Raw genomic sequence first — 18,102 nt, forward strand, 5'->3', positions numbered from 1 at the left:
ACACAACCAGGAAGATCACACAGGGTCCTTCTCCCTAACCATTTAAAGCACTACAATTCTACTTCAGATCCGATGTGTTAGGTAGCAAAGGCTACCAAACACAATTGTCTTGATAGAGTGTGCCAGCTCTCCCTTCCCTTGTCTGGGATTCCTATATTTGATTTTGTTCAGAGATCATTCCTTTGTTTCTTTATTTACTCTTTCCTTTTTACTTCTCCCTGTTTCTCCATGAAATCTTATTCTTTGGTTTATTTTATTACTGTGGATATGTGTATCTGTTTGCATTTACATACTTTAGATTAATGAATCTGGATTTACTTAATTCTGTGGTAACAGTTCAGTTTAGTACAGCAAATGCGCATTTATTATCTGTTTCTTTCACACAAGAAGCAGGACTGGAGCCTTTTCCCTGCACCACTTGTAGGCTTCCCAGGTTAGGAGTATCTCCAGGTCCTGTGATTTCAGAATCAAAACTTGAGACCTAAAGAGAACTCCTTGTGATGCCATTGAGCATATTACCGTATATACTCGAGTATAAGCCAAGTTTTCCAGCCCTTTTTTTGAGTTGAAAACGCCACCCTCATCTTATACTTGAGTGAGGGTCCTAGTCGTCTTATATTCGGGTTGGCTTATACTCGAGTATATAGGTAATAAGAGTTGGACAGTAATATCTTAAATTACAGTTTTATTTAAGCATTCAAAAACATTTAACCTACTGATCCCTCAATTAATGTAATTTTATTGGTATCTATTTTTATTTTTGAAATTTACCAGTAGCTGCTGCATTTCCCATCCTCGTTTTATACTTGAATCAATAAATTTTCCCTGTTATTTGTGGTAAAATTAGATGCCTTGGCTTATATTATATTATTATGTGTAACAAATAAGGAAACACACACGCACAACTTTCAGTGTAGTGCTCTTGCCCTGTGATTCCTCTTCTTTGGCCTGAGGACCAGAGAAGGGCATTTTTGTTCATGTCAGGAGCGACTTGAGAAATTGCAAGTCGCCTCTGGTATGAGAGAATTGGTCGTCTGCAAGGACATTGCCCAGTGGACGCCCAGATGTTTTTTGATGTTTTACCATCCTTGTGGGAGGCTTCTCTCATGTCGCCGCATGGGGAGCTGGAGCTGAAAGAGGGAGCTCATCCACGCTCTTCTCGGATTCGAACCTGCAACCTGTCGGTCTTCAGTCCTGCCAGCACAAGGGCTTAACCCATTGTGCCACCGGGGACTCCAGAGAAGGGCGATTAGGCCCCGAGATCTGCGTGCCCTAACGAGATGTCCTATGTTTTGTATATTGGAAAATCCATTTAAATCCTTCCATTCTTCTTCTGTTGTGGTTATAATTGTGACAATAGAGTAAAGTGTTGTGACAAGGGCCTATCAGATAATGGTTGTGATATGGTTTGTGGCACGCTACCATTTTCCCTCTTGCCATGCTTATGCCTCTTCATGTTCTTTTAAAGACACCACCATTGCATTATTATTATTTTATTGTTGCTCCTCTGCTTCTTTATCATTTCCTACTGGTGTTGTTACTATTACATTATTAAACATGAATAAGCCGAAGGGAGACAGACCTGGAGCATGTTAGTGGGTGGTCTGAGGACTACGGTTCCCTAGACCACCCAGGCAGCAAGGCCACCTCTTGCTATAGAACAGAGGTTGGGAACTTCTGGCTTTGCAGATGTTGTGGTCTTCACTCGTTTCATGCTCCAGCCCAGCATGTCAAGTGGTAAGCGATTGTGGTCTGAAACATCTGGAGGGTCAACATTGCTCCATACCAGTATAGAGGTTCAGCCACTTAATCCTATCACTATGCTGGCCTACATCTACCTGTCTGTCACTTCAGTTCCATTCTGCCTTTATAATAATAACATATAAACTTTATTTTTGTACCCCGTCTCCATCTGTCTAAAAGGACTCGGGGCGGCTTACCTAGGGACAAGCCTTTCCCCCCAAAGTGGGACTGACGGTGACTTGAGAACATCCTCAGTGGAGTAAATGTACCAGCATCTCTGTATTGTATATAGAACAACTCAGTGCACATTAAAATCCATGGTACGAGCACCTGCCTGAAGTTCATGACCTACAATGTATTGTTTTGAAAATAAGAGAAGCAGGAAAAATCAGTTTTTCCATCCAATCTGTCTTCAGATCTGCTGTCCTTCCACACCTCATCTCTCAAATTCCTTCCACTGGTTTAAGAATACAACTATGCCAACACCAACTAAGTTGCTGTTAAACTGGTGGATTTGGCTGAAATGGACAAGCTAACAGCTTTGATTAAAGAAAAAGCACTTGATGTCTTCTTCAAAGGACTCTGAGGACTGCCTGCCTGCCTTTCTTACTTATTTTGCAAAAACTGATAATAACTGATTCATTATGAACTTGGATCATTATCAGACTAATTGACTTAAGACTTTGAGTGGTAGAAGTTTTTAAGAGTAAGATAATGTCGAAGAATACATTGACTTAATTCTGTTCAAATCATCATCATCATCAGAAGAGTTGCATCAATGGGGAGCCCCCGATGGCGCAATGGGTTAAACCCTTGTGCCGGCAGGACTAAAGACCGACAAGTTCGAGGTTCAAATCCGGGGAGAGCGCGGATGAGCTCCCTCTGTCAGCTCCAGCTCCCCATGCGGGGATACATGAGAGAAGCCTCCCACAAAAATGGTAAAACAAAAACATCTGGGCATCCCCTGGGCAACGTCCTTGCAGACAGTCAATTCTCTCACCAGAAGCAACTTGCAATTTCTCAAGTCGCTCCTGACACACACACACACAAATCAGAAGAGTTGGAAGTCAAATGTTTATTTATTCTTTTGTCTTTTTAATCCTTTCCAGTGGGTGGGTTGCGGCTTATATTTTTTTCTCAGCATTAATCCTTTTTTGTTTCCAGAATTGTTTTGTTTATGTTCTTTTAAAAATATTTAATAATTTTTTTAATCCTTCCTCTTATGTGTCACCTTTTCTTTTGGGTGCCTTCTGGACTGAGTAGATGTTTCAACTTCTCATATTCTTAATCAAATGTTGATATTTCAGCTGGTTTGATCTACAGCTCCCCCAACCCCATCCAACATGGCCAGTGATAAAAAAATTTGGAAGATGTATTGCAAACACTTGGAAGACTGGTGCTTGCACAGCCCCGTTAAATCCTTGTGCTACTTATATTTATGTATTTTATTTTAAATTTGCGGCTAGTTGCCTTCCAGGATCTTCTCACCTACTGAAACTGTTTCCCATAGACCCACCTATGATCCTACCAGCCCAAACATTGTCTCATGCTATTTCCTTTTTGTGTTAGTTTCCAGATATGTAATAATTTGTTTTGCTTTCTTATTTGTTTGTTTATAGTATTCATAATATTATTTTCTGTTTTGAAAGGATGACTATTAATGTAGCAGTAGCTATTGGTTTTATTGTACCTCGTTTTATGGTAAACCACTTTGATATTTTAAAGTGAAAGGTTCTTAAATAAAGGTTAGTGGTTATGTTCTGCCTAGAAAAGAAACCTCGTAAGAACAATAATATCTAACCATTTCCTCTGACCTGGCTTCTGTGTCTTTTGTTCTGGCTTGCAGTTTGAGGGAAAGACTTCGTTTGGGATGTCAGTCTTTAACCTAAGCAACGCCATCATGGGGAGTGGGATCCTGGGCCTGGCTTACGCCATGAGGAACACGGGCGTCATCCTCTTTGTGTGAGTGATCCCCTCTCCTCTCCCCACACCATACAATGCCAAGGAACTAAACTAGGAAACTTACTTTCAGGTTGAATATCATGACATACTAAAGGCAGGGAGGGAACGCTTCAGAATCAAGAGTGCTCCGAGAGTTGATTTTCAGTCCTCTGGAGAGCTCACATTTTGAGTAACTGGACGTGAAAACAGCATCCTTCCAAGTACCCTTTGGACATTTATGTTCTGTTTTGACAGTAGAATCCTAGAGTTGGAAGAGACCCCGTGGACCACCCAGTCCAACACCCTGCCAAGAAGCAGGAAAATTGCATTCAAAGCACCCCCGACAGATGGCCATCCACCCTCTGTTTAAAAGTGTCCACAGAAGGAGCCTCCACGACACTCCAGGGCAGAGAGTTCCACTGCTGAACAGCTCTCACAGTTAGGAAGTTCTTCCTAATGTTCAGGTGGAATCTCCTTTCCTGTAGTTTGAAACCATTTTTCCGTTGCGTCCTAGTCTCCAGGGCAGCAGAAAACAAGCTTGCTCCCTCTGACTTCCCCTCACGTATTTATACATGGCTATCATGTCTTCTTTCAGCCTTCTCTTCTGCAGACTAAACATGACCAGCTCTTTAAGCCACTCCTCATAGGGCTTGTTCTCCAGACCTTTGATCATTTTAGTCGCCCTCTTCTAGACACATCCCAGCTTGTCAACATCTCCCTTCAACTGTGGTGCCCAGAATTGGACACAGTGTGATTCCAGGTGTGGTCTGACCAAGGCAGAATATAGGAGTAGCATGACTTCCCTGGATCTAGACATTAGATTCCTATTTATACAAGCCAAAATCCCTTTGGCTTTTTAAGCTGCTGCATGACATTGTTGGTGCTTGTTTATCTTGTTGCCCATGAGGACTCTGCACGATATTTTTCACACATACTACTGTTAAGCCAGGCATAGTCTCCCATTCTTTATCTTTGCATTTCATTTGGGACATTTTTAGTTTTTTTTTTAAAAAAACACCCCTGGATATCTTATTTAACATTCAGTCAAATATCTTGAGTGGATTCACCACTTCATTGACAGGTGAATTCCCATCTCCATGGCTTAGCCCATCCCCTGTATGGAAGAGCATAGCCTAGTAGTTCTGCATGCAGAATTAAGCTACTGCTGATCATTCATTGACCCTGGGATTACTCTAAAGCTTCTTCAGATTGCTCTCCCAGTGGCTATTCCATGGCTGACAGAGAGCAGGGAGATGTTGTGAAAGCATCTGGCTATGTTCCTGTAGACTAGGCCAGCACAACCTTTGGGCCTCCTAACTTCCAGAAGCCCTATCTAGCTTGCTCAGTGGCCAGGAATTCTTGGAGCTGAAGTCCAAAACACCCAGCAGCTCTGCTGTAGATAGATGCAAAATGATGAAATTATTTGCTGAGGGTCCTGTAGATCAGGCCTCTTCAACCTGTGGCTCTCCAGGTGATCTGGACTTCAGCTCCTCGAATTACTGACTGCTGAACAAGCTGCTTAATGTTCCAGGAGTCTGAGGCCCAAACACCTGTAGGGCCACAGGTTGAAGGGGCCTGCTCTTGAGCATAAACTTGTCTACCCATGACCCCTTTTGGCTTGAGAAATGTTTACACAAAGTATGCAGTAAACAACCCACAACAAATGCATGCAAATGAATAAATCAGCCACTAAGTGGCATTCAGAAACCTTGTACTGTTGCCAAACCCCACCATTGAGTTAAGAAGACCCCATTTGGGATCGGGATCCATAGTTTAAGAAGCAGTGCTCTATTGGGCCCAGCAGATGATACAAGCATCTGACTATGAGGAGGGACATCCAGATGCTTCTCTGATTTCACATGTTGCCAACAAGGCTGTGGAAGGGCTGCAGCAACTCTCCACTAAGTTTGGAAGTGGGGCTTTTTTCAGTGTGCAGAGATGAAGGAAGGGAATCCCAACTTCAGCACTGATTCCCACCACAGAAGACATATGCAGATACAAAGTTGACTTTTACCTACACAAGAAACACCATGCCAGCCCTGCATGGGTGTTACTATTTAGTTTGGTTCTTAAGTTGAGACTTGTGAAGTTTTAGAACTTGATCCTGAGTGCAGAATTTGGGTCTGACCTCTGTTGTCCTTCTTCTCTTACCAGGGTACTTTTGATCAGCATTGCATTGCTATCATCTTATTCCATTCATTTGCTGCTGAAATGTGCTGGGGTTGTAGGTAAGTTGTATGCTGCAGCAGGACCATTTTCAACAGAAGTGGGGTATGAAAAGGCCAAGATGGTACAGTCAGCCCTCCACATTTGCTGAGGCCTAGGGATACAGGACCACAATGAAAGTTGAAAAAACATTATTTTTTCTTTTACCTGAGATAATGCCTCTCTGGGAATATCTAGGTCCTTCACTGCAACTCCATGGTCAACTTGACATTCATCATAGAATTGCACTGGAGGACCTGCAAATGGTCTAGAGAAGTATTCTGTTTACGAGTCTCTAGATCAGTGTTTCTCAACCTGTGGGTCCCCAAATGTTTTGGCCTTCAACTCACAGAAATCCTAACACCTCGTAAACTGGGATTGTTGGGAGTTGTAGGCCAAAACATCTGGAGACTCACAGGTTGAGAACCACTGCTCTAGGTCCTCCAGTCTAAGATCAGTTGTAAGTTGATCATACAGTCGCACTGGAGGACTTAGAGATTCCTAGAGTTATATGAATTAAATCCGTGAATAATCAATTCCGCAAAGAGGAAACCTGTAAATATTTTTAGAATTTAAATCTAAGCAGTTATTTCTGTGAGTTGAGAGGAAAATTTTAAAATAAAACTCAGGGTGGCTTGTTGTTTGTGGTGTGTTTACACAGATATTTATTGTGATCCTGTATCAATGTGAGTGAGGAACCAAATGGGTTTTGAATCAATATCATAGCCTGTCAAACTGACATTTTTTGAGTTAAGTGTCCATACAACAAAGAGAGCGGCCAAATGTTCTGAATTTACAAAGCAAACTAAGACAAAAGTGAAACAGCATTCTCAGTGTGCCTGTGTGTGTTAAAATATCAAATACATTTCTGGGAAGTATGTAATTCCTTCTTCAGGGGCAGCTATAAATAAGCATAAACACATTTGAAAGACTATGAAGGCTTATTTTTTATAAAGTATAACACATTGAACATTTGTTAAATACCCTGACATAATATCTAGAAAGTATTGCTTTTAGGGGTATTATTCTTTGAGGCGAGCTGACCGTTCTCGGCTCATTCACCAAACTGCAGCTCCCAAGATTCTTTGGATGATGCTGTGACAGCCAAGCCATCTTCTGTAAAATAGGATAAAGAATATATTTCACACAAGATTCTCAGTTTGCAGTTTTCTGGTTTTTAAATCCATGCACTTTATTCACCATGATTGCCATAAAGTTGCTTTTTTTCTTGACATGCCAGGTTAGGTGAGGCCTCCAATGAGGGGAGATTCATTTGTGGTTACACCAATGGTGATATCAATCAGGAGTTGTGCATGATAATTAGTGATATCTTTGCCACTTTTCTGAAGAAAATATTTTAAAAATCCATGCATCTTTCATCTCAATACTTCTCTCTCTCTCAATCTCTCATAAATCTAGGAATTAGAGCATATGAACAGCTGGGACTCAGGGCATTTGGCCACGGTGGCAAAGTGGTTGCTGCTGTGATAATCTCGATACACAACATAGGAGGTGAGGTCTTATTTATACTCTTCGATTACTCCACTGACAGATGAGTGGAGGACAGTGTGTACTTTAAGGTTAAATAAACCCTTTCAATGGTGACTTACTCTCTGCACTAAAAAAAGCATGAACTTTAATGTTGTGTTTGTGTTATGCAATCAATGTATTGGCATTCATTTGCTGCTGTTGCAAAGTTTATCCTATTTCTGTTACCTGGAGATCTGATAGCTGTGAAGAAATGTTGCTTCTGGCACAATTTTTTAAAATCCAATAAAGTACTTCTGTAATGGTATGGTGAAATATACCTCAATCTGTTGACCATTCTCTTCTCCATTAGCCAATACAGGGAAATATTTGTTTTTCTTTCTATTTCACAGCAATGTCCAGTTACTTGTTTATTGTTAAATCTGAACTGCCGCTTGTGATCCAAACCTTCTTAGGGCTGACAAAGAACAACAGGTAAGCAAAACTGCATCCATTTTCATCCCCAGCTCCCTTCTTCCCTTATTTCTTTTCATTCTAAAGGGCAGATGACTCACTAACTTTATAAAGCAATCACTGCTCAATGGATATCCAATTAAAATGACACAAAGGGAATTCTGTCAAAATTTGATGTCAGTCAATCAATGTGAACTCTCTTTCTTAAAGGAAGTTACTCTTATTTAAGCCCTTGGAGCACTTACTAAACCACTCAAGTTTTGGGTTACTCCTACTTGTAAATGTGCTCTTGCCCAACCTGGTAGATGTCCAAGTGGAATCATAGCACTATAACTGCATAGTGTGAAATGGCCTCAAGTTTAGCAAGACTTCCTTAGAGCAATTCCTCAGCCATTTCATGAGGAGCCTGAGAGTTCAATTGAAATACTTGGCAGTAACAATATATGTGAAATCAAGATGGATTCATTCCTACGCTTTGGCTCAGTGAAAATAACTACTAATATCATCTCGTTGTCACCATGAAGATAACACTCAATCCTATCAGAACCCGAACTTTTAATGAACTTCTCTCGTTGGTCCATCTTATAGCTGTTGTGACCTGTTTGTTTACACACCACACTGAGAGAAAGAAGAGATAAATGTTATGTATGGGTGCATCTTCCTTTCTCTGTCTCCTGTTGGTGTTTCCTTCAAGATAGGCCTGCTGCTGTGAAGCCTTCAGAGTAGTTTTATGGAGAGAAGCAGCTGGTCTTTTTGGCTCCCTTCCCCTTTCTATAAATGGATCCATTTGAGGCTTGCTGCCCTGTTCACATGCCTTTCCTGACCGGGAGGAGAATTATGGGCTGAAGCTACCATTCTCTGTGTTCAACCGTGTAATGATTTGGGAGGATCCACTCTTGCACCAAGTTTCAAAAAAGGAGAAAGAAAGCAGTGATTACTAGAACAAGAAACAGATTGTCACCAATCCTGACACACTTGTGTTTTGTGTTGAACTTGTGAGCACATTGCATGTCATGAAGTGACTGTGTATGAGTAAAGCTGGTGTTAATCATTCCAATATTTTTAAATGAGGAATTCCTCTTATAAAACACTGTGAAATTAACTTTTTTGAAAAAGCAAGCAGTTCCAGTACTCCAAACCTCCATAGTGCTAGGCTAGCCCTGTCACACTGAAGCGATGATACACCCTGTTGAGATAGGAATCATGCGGTTTCCATGGTGTTGCTGCACTACAATTCCATCACTAGCCAGCAAAAACATATCACAAGGAAGGGGTGATTTGCAGTGGACGGAAGAAAGAAAATTGAACCCCTTTCTTATACCTATTTCCCTTCTAGAAGTTAGTATTTTTATTTTCGAAGGTTAGAGAAATGGGACCAGGAGAAAACATTGTTGCATTTACTTCATAAAAGCAAAGGTAAAGGTTTCCCCTGACATTAAGTCTAGCTGTGTCCAACTCTGGGGGGTGGTGCTCCTCTCAATTTCTAAGCCGAAGAACCAGCGTTGTCTGTAGACACCTCCGAGGTCTGTGGCCGGCATGACTGCATGGAGCGCTGTTATCTTTCTGCAGAAGTGGTACTTACTGATCTACTCACACTTGCATGTTTTCAAACTGCTAGGTTGGCAGGAGCTGGGCTAACAGCTTGAGCTCACCCCTGGATTCGAACTGCCAACTTTTTGGTCAGCAAGTTCAACTCAGTGATTTAACCACGGTGCCACCAGGGCCCCCTATTTACCTCATACATTTTCATTATTATTCATTGTAGCTGGGAGGATAGGGTTTACAAGAGGATGGTATAAAATTCCTGCCAGATTATTGAAAAAACCCTTGCCGAATTGCTTCTTTACTTTTTTTAAAAAAGCTGACTTTTAAGTGTAACTAGAAACGATCATAGGTGTGAAAAAAGTTGAAGTGTGACTTTGTTACAGTCTTGTTACTTAACACAAGACGCCTAAGGGAACGTGTGGCATTCATAGATGTTATAAGACGGCAACTACTGCTGGCCTTTGCCTCCATGGCAATTAGTTTAGCAAAATCTTCAAGGACAGGATACTTCTCGTTTCAGTATTATAGGTCACTCCAATAACTTCTTATTGTGAAGTTAAGGTTCTGTAGGAATTGGAAATCCTGCTCCAGAAACTGGAGTTGCTAGGCCATAGATTTTGCCACCATCCCCAGAGTCTGGTGTTTGTGTGTTTCCGCAATAGGAAATCAGCTATTTTTGTTTTCTTTGGACAATAGGAAAACTCTGCCCTTGGAGATGTTAGAGGAATGTGCCGGGTGTTAACATGTTGCTCCAGACACTGGGTGGCCTTGGAGGAGGACCCCATGGGACACCAATTGGACATTTTATATATACACACATACATCTGAGTCCTCACTATGTGTGGGCCTTCCCTTACATACTAAAACACATTTTTTCCTAATTATTCATACTGATTACTGTCATATGTCCACATTTACTAGGGTTGTGGGCGCATAACTCCTGCAAAAATGAAAAACTGAAAATAATAAAATTGCTATTGTTTTTACCTGAAAGAGTACCTCTCCAGGAATCCCTTGGTCCTCCCACAAGACTCTAGAGTCAGCGTTCACCAAATCATACTGGAGGACCTAGATATTCCTAGAGAGGTGTTCTCTGAAGGAATTTCCAGGTTTTCCAGAATGACTCTTTGGCAGGGGAGGCATACTGGAGGCTTTCAAGATTCTTCAAGAGAACATTTTAATCAAATCCATTAATAACACTATGTAACCTGATGCCATTTCCTAATTGGTTCTGTCATTAAAACATGGAAAAAATTATTGAACTGCAAAAAACTTGTTTTTGTGGGACATCCTGCAGCACATTTTGCTTTAGTTTTTCAGTGAATATCTCATGCAGTCTCAACCAATTCAACATAGTTTGTGGCAGCCACCAAAACAAAGTTTCCGGAGTATAACAACTACTTTCAAATAAGTACTTCATAATTAAATAGGAAATAACATTTTCCAATCAAGAACAGAAAATATTTCACATTTTGTTGCATAGTGTAGTCAAATTCTGAAATGTCGGGTCAGCTATAATAGTTACATTAAGGTTATGGGAGCGTTAAAGCTTCAGTGATCAGATACAGAAGAGCAAAATACGCCTTTCCTTTTCAGTCTGTACATAGAAACTTGTTTATTAAGGATGACAAAATCTACCCCTCTCTCCAAAGGATTTCCTCTTCGGGTAAACATTTGCCCTGTCCCTCTGTTCACTCAAAGTGACTCTGATACTGTTTATTTTCAGCGAGTGGTATATGAACGGGAACGTCCTCATCATTATCGTCAGTGTTTGTGTCATCCTGCCCCTTGCTATGATGAAACATTTGGGTAAGTGACACGAGCGCCAGCTGTGGTCCGCTTGGATAAACACCACCTGGGATGATGCATGCATGTCCACGTCACACCTGGTGTCGCTTCCACCTGAGAGTCCAAGGCAATATTGTATTGATTTTTCCACCTTATTGATTCGGGTTAATAACGCACCTTGCTGCCCCCTGCTGGAGGAATCTGTATATGAACACTCCATTGTACCTTCCAAACCAGTCCATGTTGAGGCATTGGAAGTTGAGATGGGATTTGTATGCTCATTAACAGTAGTATTATAGGGAAATTCAACCAGTAGGTGTTGGCTGTCATAGTGATACCAGAAAAAAAAACTTCACCATTTGAATTTTGACCTGTAGAACTGTTCAGTACACTGCCAAAAAGTGCAGTAATTCACCAATTTGCCCCTTACCCCAAAGCCAGATGATTTGAGCAAAGAAGGAAGCAGGAATCCCATCTCAGTGCTTCTTATCCCCAAATTTCTGGGTGCGTTGGTTGCAGAAGACGTTCCAAGGGAGGAAGAAAGGGAGGGAGGAGAAAAAACTTTAGCTAATGGGCACAAATATGGTACCTGTTTCTTCTATATTGGGGAAAAACATTGGACTCCCATGCATTAAGTACTGATCTAGAGTATTACTTTTCTGATAAAAATGTAAAGGTAAAGGTTTTCCCTTGACATTAAGTCGAGTTGTGTCCAACTCTGGAGGTTGGTGATCATCTCCATTTCTAAGTCGAAGAAATGCCATTGTCCGTAGACGCCTCCAAGGTCATGTGACCGGCATGACTGCATGGAGCACCTTTACCTTCCTGCAGCAGTGGTACCTATTGATCAACTCACATTAGCATGTTTTTGAACTAGATTGGCAGAAGTTGGGGCTAACAGCAGGAGCTCACTCTGCTCTCCAGATTTGAACTGTCAACCTTTCGGTCAGCAGCTCAAAAGCAGCCACCAGGAGGCCCCCACATTTCTGTTAGATTCTTCATATAAGCTTGATTCTCTGTATAAATTGGCTGACATATTTTCCTTTTTCATATAGGTTATCTTGGTTATACCAGTGGACTCTCACTCACCTGCATGTTTTTCTTTCTCATCTCGGTAAGTTGACAAGAAATTATCAGAATCTCTAGTTTCTCCCAACAGATCAGTGGTTCTCAACCTGTGGGTCCCCAGATGTTTTGGCCTTCAACTAACAGCTAGTAAACTGGATGGGATTTTTTGGAAATTGTAGGTCAAATCACCTGGGGACCCACAGATTGAGAACCACTGCAATAGAAGATTGTGTCTCCTCATTATTGGAGTATTTGGAGACTTTAGTATTGGTTTAGAAGGGGGAAATATGGCAAAAGGGACCTCTTCACCCACTTCCCTCTCCATCCCCTTCTTATCTAATTTTTAATTGTATTTCTCACTGTTAACTGCTTTGTTCCTTGCCCAAAGGTTATCTACAAGAAATTCCAGATCTCTTGCCCTCACTCTCTCAACAACACCTTGGAGAATGGGAGCGTTGCGGTTTCAGAAGACGATGCCTGTGGTGTGGAGGTCTTCACTGTCAACTCCCAGGTTTGGACCCTAGAGCATTTGGGGGAAATTTACTGAGTGAAGAGTGGCCTTTGAGTGATAAGAAGATACATTTAATTACATTTTATAAACAAACATCTGTATTTTTTTACTTGAGAAATTATATCCCATTGAATGATCTAGTGCTGAGGAGATTGTATTCTTTGATAATTAAGAAATTCCAGCAGTGTCAGATACAGATACGTCCTTAATGTTCCAGTAAAGACAAAAAAAACACATGCTGCACAACACACTACAACTTAAGATGGATCTAGCCATCCAGATGTTGTGGGATTCAGCCTCTGTCAGGCCCGGCCAGCACAGATCATTTAAATTCAGAAATAGGGGCTACATATTTCTTTATTTTTGCCATGCAATAAAAACAGATCAAATACCTGCAAATGACTGCAAAAATAAAGGAGAATTGTAATTCAGCCCTGAATTAATATCCCTACTGAAAGTTTGCCAGAGCATTTGAGATCAGAATTGGGGAATGAAGCTAGTACTGAAGTTATTTATGAAACAGACAAGGATGCCTTTAGATCTATATTGTACTTGAGCCATCATTAATAGTTTCCACATTTTACTGGTGGACAGGTTTTTTTGGAAAAGGCAAGTAGCAGTTACATATTTTGGGAATAGATTTCACAGATGAGGTTGCAGCTGAGAGCTAATACAGGTTAAGTATCCCTTATAATCCAGAAATCCAAAATTGTCCACATGAGTAATTGATACAGCAGGCATCCTCAACCTGCAGCTCCCGAGCTGTTTGGGTCTCCAACTCCCAGAATTCCTGAACATTGAAGTAACTGGCGAGGGCTTCTGGGAGTTGGAGGCTCAGACATCTGGAGGGTCACAGGTTGAGGATGCCTGTCATATAGGGACATCTTTGCCTTCTGAAACTTTGTTTCATGCATAGAAGTGATCCAAATTTTTAAAAACTTTACATTGTTGTTTTAAATATTTACATCTTATTTTACCATTTTACAAATAGAATAAATATACTTAGAATAATAGAATCCTAGAGTTGGAAGAGACCTCGTGGGCCATCCAGTCCAACCCCCTGCCAAGAAGCAGGAAAATTGCATTCAAAACACCCCCAACAGATGGCCATCTAGTCGCTGTTTAAAAACCTCCAAAAAAGGAGCCTCCACCACATTCCGGGGCAGAGAGTTCCAGTGCTGAACAGCTCTCACCGTCAGGAAGTTCTTCCTCATGTTCAGGTGGAATCTCTTTTCCTGTAGTTGAAGCCATTGCTCTTTGTCCTAGTCTCCAGGGTAGCAGAAAACAAGTTTGCTCCCTCCTCCCTATGACTTCCCCTCACATATTTATACATGGCCCTCATCATGTCCCCTCTCAGTCTTCTCTTCTGCAGGCTAAACATGCCCAGCTCTTTAAGCTGCTCCTCATGGGGCTTGTTCTCTAGACCCTTGATCATTTTAGTTACCCTCCTCTGGACACATTCCAGCTTGTCAATATCTCTCTTTATTTATATTCTGCTCTATCTCCCCGAGGGGACTCAGGGCAGATTACAGAACACATATACGGCAAACATTCGATGCCGTTATACAATTGACAAGGACAAAGAATACATAAACAGAGGTAAAAATAGAAGATCAGATAGAATATAATGATGAGGTGGTCATAGTGATAATGATAAAACATATGGTGGAATTTCCAGGATTCCAACGTGCAGTTGGAGGAACAGAGAATGAACTTACATTTCCTTTCCTTTTACAGACAGCATATGCTATTCCTATCTTGGCCTTTGCTTTTGTTTGCCATCCGGAGGTGCTTCCTATTTACACAGAGCTGTCCAGGTGAGTAAACGGAAGTCAAGGGAGGATATTGAATGAGGATAAAATGCTGTTAGGCCTCTTTCACCCTGGCCAGATATAGCACTTTAACTGTTCCCACTACACTTTACAGAGTGTGGAAATGTGTAGTTTTGATCAAAAACACCAGAGGATCTCTCTTGCTGAGAACTCTCAGTACTCTTCTTTGTACAGCAAATCCCATGATTCCACAAGAAGTAACCGGAGCAGTTAAAGTTCTGTCAAAGATGTCCAAATGTGTGGAAGGGAGCATTGGAATTGGTCATTTCCACCAAAGACTGGACAGAATGCAAACGAGCTTGAACAATACAGTAAAAGAAAACACCGAGAGGAAAGAACAAGGGCTCACCTATGGGCTAAAGATCTCTCACGCCCTGTTCATCTTTTTGACAAAGGAAATAATCATACCATAGAACCGTACATTTGGAGGACACCGCAAGGGCCATCCAGTCCAACCTTCTGTCATGGGGCATCAAGGACCACATTTTCAAATAGGGGAAGAATACAAGGGGGTGCTTTTCTTCCAGATCCTGTCATCATCACCACTATTTGGGATTTAGCTCTCTTGTCTTGACTCAAGTAAATGGAGAAACTCCCTTTCTCTGATACATAGTCATGCTTCAGAGGGGAAATTCTGTGTGGCACATTTTGCTGCCTTAGCACTAATACCAGAGCAGCTGAGCTCAGGGGCCAGCACCCGCCAACCAGGCCAAAATCAGGGTGCGCCAGTATGGGGCTTCACAGTGGGCTCTCATTTACTAATAGAGAATGCAACTAACATATAAATAGTGAAGTTTTCTCTTTCTACCTTATTCAACTCTCATTTGTATCAGATGTGTAGCACAAAATGAGCTGTGTCCTTTTTCATCTCCATTATAAGTATAAAAATAAGGTGGCACGTGCCAGGTAAGAAGAAATGGCATCCTGCCTCAGTTCTTTATGAAGATAGTTGACAAGGGCTCTCTGTGAAACATTTGGGGCTGGCAGGTTGTAACAAGCTGTTTGAGCTATCTGTGTCTCTCCTAGGGCCTCAAAGCGCCGGATGCAAAATGTGGCAAATGTCTCTATCCTGGCAATGTTTTGTATGTACCTCCTGACCGCCATCTTCGGCTACCTCACTTTTTATGGTAAGGGACTATTTCTCCTAAAGGGATAAAGCTTGATTGTTTTTCATTTGCAGAAAAGGAGCTATGTTTTCTTACTCCCCTAAATCCCTTCCCCGTAATTATTATTTATTTACATTTTTTAAAAATGAGGAACTGTTCCAACATTTCTCTGAGGAATTCAAGGCATTCCTTCTGGCTTCATCCTCACAATAATCCTGATGCAAAGGGCATCTGGTGGATTTCGTGGCTCAAAGGCAATTTGACTCCCTTTTGTAGCCTTGAGTCTTGATACCAGCATTAGTAATATTATATATTTAAAGATCTGGTGATGTGAAATTAGAGGAGAGGAAATCAGTCCTCCCCTCTGGGGCCCCTGTCCCATTTTATATCTACAGTCTCTCTGATGTTCAACCCTTAAACTTTCTGTTTTCTGGCAGGGAGCGTTGAAGCAGAAATGTTGCACACTTACATCAAGGTTGACCCTGCGGACAAGCTCATACTCTCTGTCCGTTTGGCTGTTCTGCTGGCAGTGACACTCACTGTACCTGTTGTTTTGTTTCCGGTAAGAGACTCTCTTTCTGCATTTGCTGTCCACATGGTGAAACCCAATGTCCCTTCCCCTCAAGTGTGTGTGTTTGAACCCCAGGCAAAAACATTTCCTACAATCTGCTTCCATGGTTTCAGGTGTTAGAATGGCTGGCTTTGATAATAACAAATGGGAGTTGATTCCATGGAAGAGGTTGGGCATAATCACAAATAATACTGAGCCTTTATATTTCATCTTACTGTAACTAATTATATGCAATTTTTAAAACTATGTTTCCTTGTACCCTGTTTTCACCTTTCCTCCATTTCTTATCTCATTGTCTGTGCCCCCTCCTGTGTATGTTTTCTAGACTGTTGGGCTTTTGGAGATTGGCTTTTCTCATTTGTTGGGAAGCTACATGTACATCAAGAGTTGAAAATGTTATCTATCTCTCCAGAGGAATTCCCATTGACCTTGGCCAGCATAGCCAATTGTCTTGAATTAAGGATATTAGAGTTTAATTTCATTTCAAATATCACAGTTAAAATACATTTAGCCCACAAATCCCTTCTGCTCTGGCTAACAACAACAACAACATACTTTATTTATATTCCACCCTATCTCTCCAAGGGGACTCTGGGCAGATTAGAGTATATATGGCAAACATTCAATACGGTTGTACAATTAACAAAGACAGACAGTACATAAACAGAGGTAAAGGCTTCCCATCTTTTTTCATTTCCGGCATCTGGAGGCTGTGCTTTACTCTGGCCATGGGGATGGGGGGTGCTGTCACTCCATCTTCCATGCCGAGGAGCTTTGTTGTCTTTAGACGCTCTCCCAATAGAATTGCCGATATGTCTGCATAAGTGCCTTTTATTACCTTCCTGCCAAAGCAGTACCTATTTATCTACTCACATTACTATTTTCGAACTGCTAGGTGAGCAGAAACTGGACTGATGGTTGGGAGCTCTTCCAACCGTGAAAGATAGATACAGTAGCATGAGATTATGATACAATTGGTGGAGGATACAATTGCCTATCTTGGATGTGCATGCATGACACACGTAACAACTCTGTGGACCTTTAGGGTTTATCGAAAAAGTACAGTATATCAGTATTCCGTGCAACAGCCCTGTAAAGTTGGCCAGTGTCTCTCCTGCAGTGTTTTGAGGCTAAAGGAGAAGAAGAGGCCAGTGAAACCTGAGCGATTCATGTTATAAATCTGTCTACACACATCTTTCTAGATGCAGTTGGAAAGCCTGGGAAAGGGCTTGACTGTCATACAGAACTGGGTTTTGAATCTTTATTCCATCAGCTGCTACCTGCAGTCCTTCTTGCAAAGCAATATCTCTGTCTTTAAGCAGTTGCTAGATGCAGTAGGAAAGGCTGAGAAAGGGATTGACTGTCACACAGGCCTGGGTTTTCCAACAACTGCCTCCCGCAACCCTCCTTGCAAAGTAACATCTCTGCCCTGAAGCAGTTGCTAGACAGTGGATGAGAAGCATCCTGCAGCATCAGAGAGCGACCATTTCCCTCAAACCTGGGTGTTGCTCACACTCTCGATCCCTTCTAGATCCGCAGGGCCATCCATCAGTTGCTGTTCCACAAAAAAGACTTCAGCTGGGTCCGCCATGTCATCATTGCCTGCTGCCTTCTTGTCACTGTCAACCTCCTTGTCATCTTTGTGCCAAACATCAAGGACATTTTTGGAGTCATTGGTAAGCATGCTTAAGTCCCCAGTTCCATATGCAAGGATAGTCCGCCTTGGCTCTTTTACCATTCCTTTAACTGCCTTTTTATCTCTCATTCTTGTTAAAATGCTTTAAGATAATTTCATTTTGTCCATTCTTACATTTATAATCTTTATTACGCTGTGGGACTCAAGGCGTCTCA

The 18,102-nt window shown here is 41.6% G+C and overlaps 1 protein-coding gene across 1 annotated transcript in view; it reads left to right on the top strand.

Moving 5' to 3' along the window:
- SLC38A5 (solute carrier family 38 member 5) overlaps positions 1–18,102 on the top strand; it is a 56,372-nt gene that overhangs the window by 27,795 nt on the left and 10,475 nt on the right. The window contains exons 4-14 of the mRNA XM_060762730.2: positions 3,590–3,705; positions 5,839–5,912; positions 7,309–7,401; positions 7,770–7,851; positions 11,102–11,184; positions 12,219–12,277; positions 12,620–12,742; positions 14,480–14,559; positions 15,601–15,701; positions 16,118–16,242; positions 17,783–17,927. Of these exons, the coding sequence (XP_060618713.1) occupies positions 3,590–3,705; positions 5,839–5,912; positions 7,309–7,401; positions 7,770–7,851; positions 11,102–11,184; positions 12,219–12,277; positions 12,620–12,742; positions 14,480–14,559; positions 15,601–15,701; positions 16,118–16,242; positions 17,783–17,927 (1,081 nt within the window). The remainder of the gene's footprint in view (positions 1–3,589; positions 3,706–5,838; positions 5,913–7,308; positions 7,402–7,769; positions 7,852–11,101; positions 11,185–12,218; positions 12,278–12,619; positions 12,743–14,479; positions 14,560–15,600; positions 15,702–16,117; positions 16,243–17,782; positions 17,928–18,102) is intronic.

The sequence above is a fragment of the Anolis sagrei genome, chromosome 2, assembly GCF_037176765.1.
Source record: "Anolis sagrei isolate rAnoSag1 chromosome 2, rAnoSag1.mat, whole genome shotgun sequence".
Taxonomy (NCBI): Eukaryota; Metazoa; Chordata; class Lepidosauria; order Squamata; family Dactyloidae; genus Anolis; species Anolis sagrei.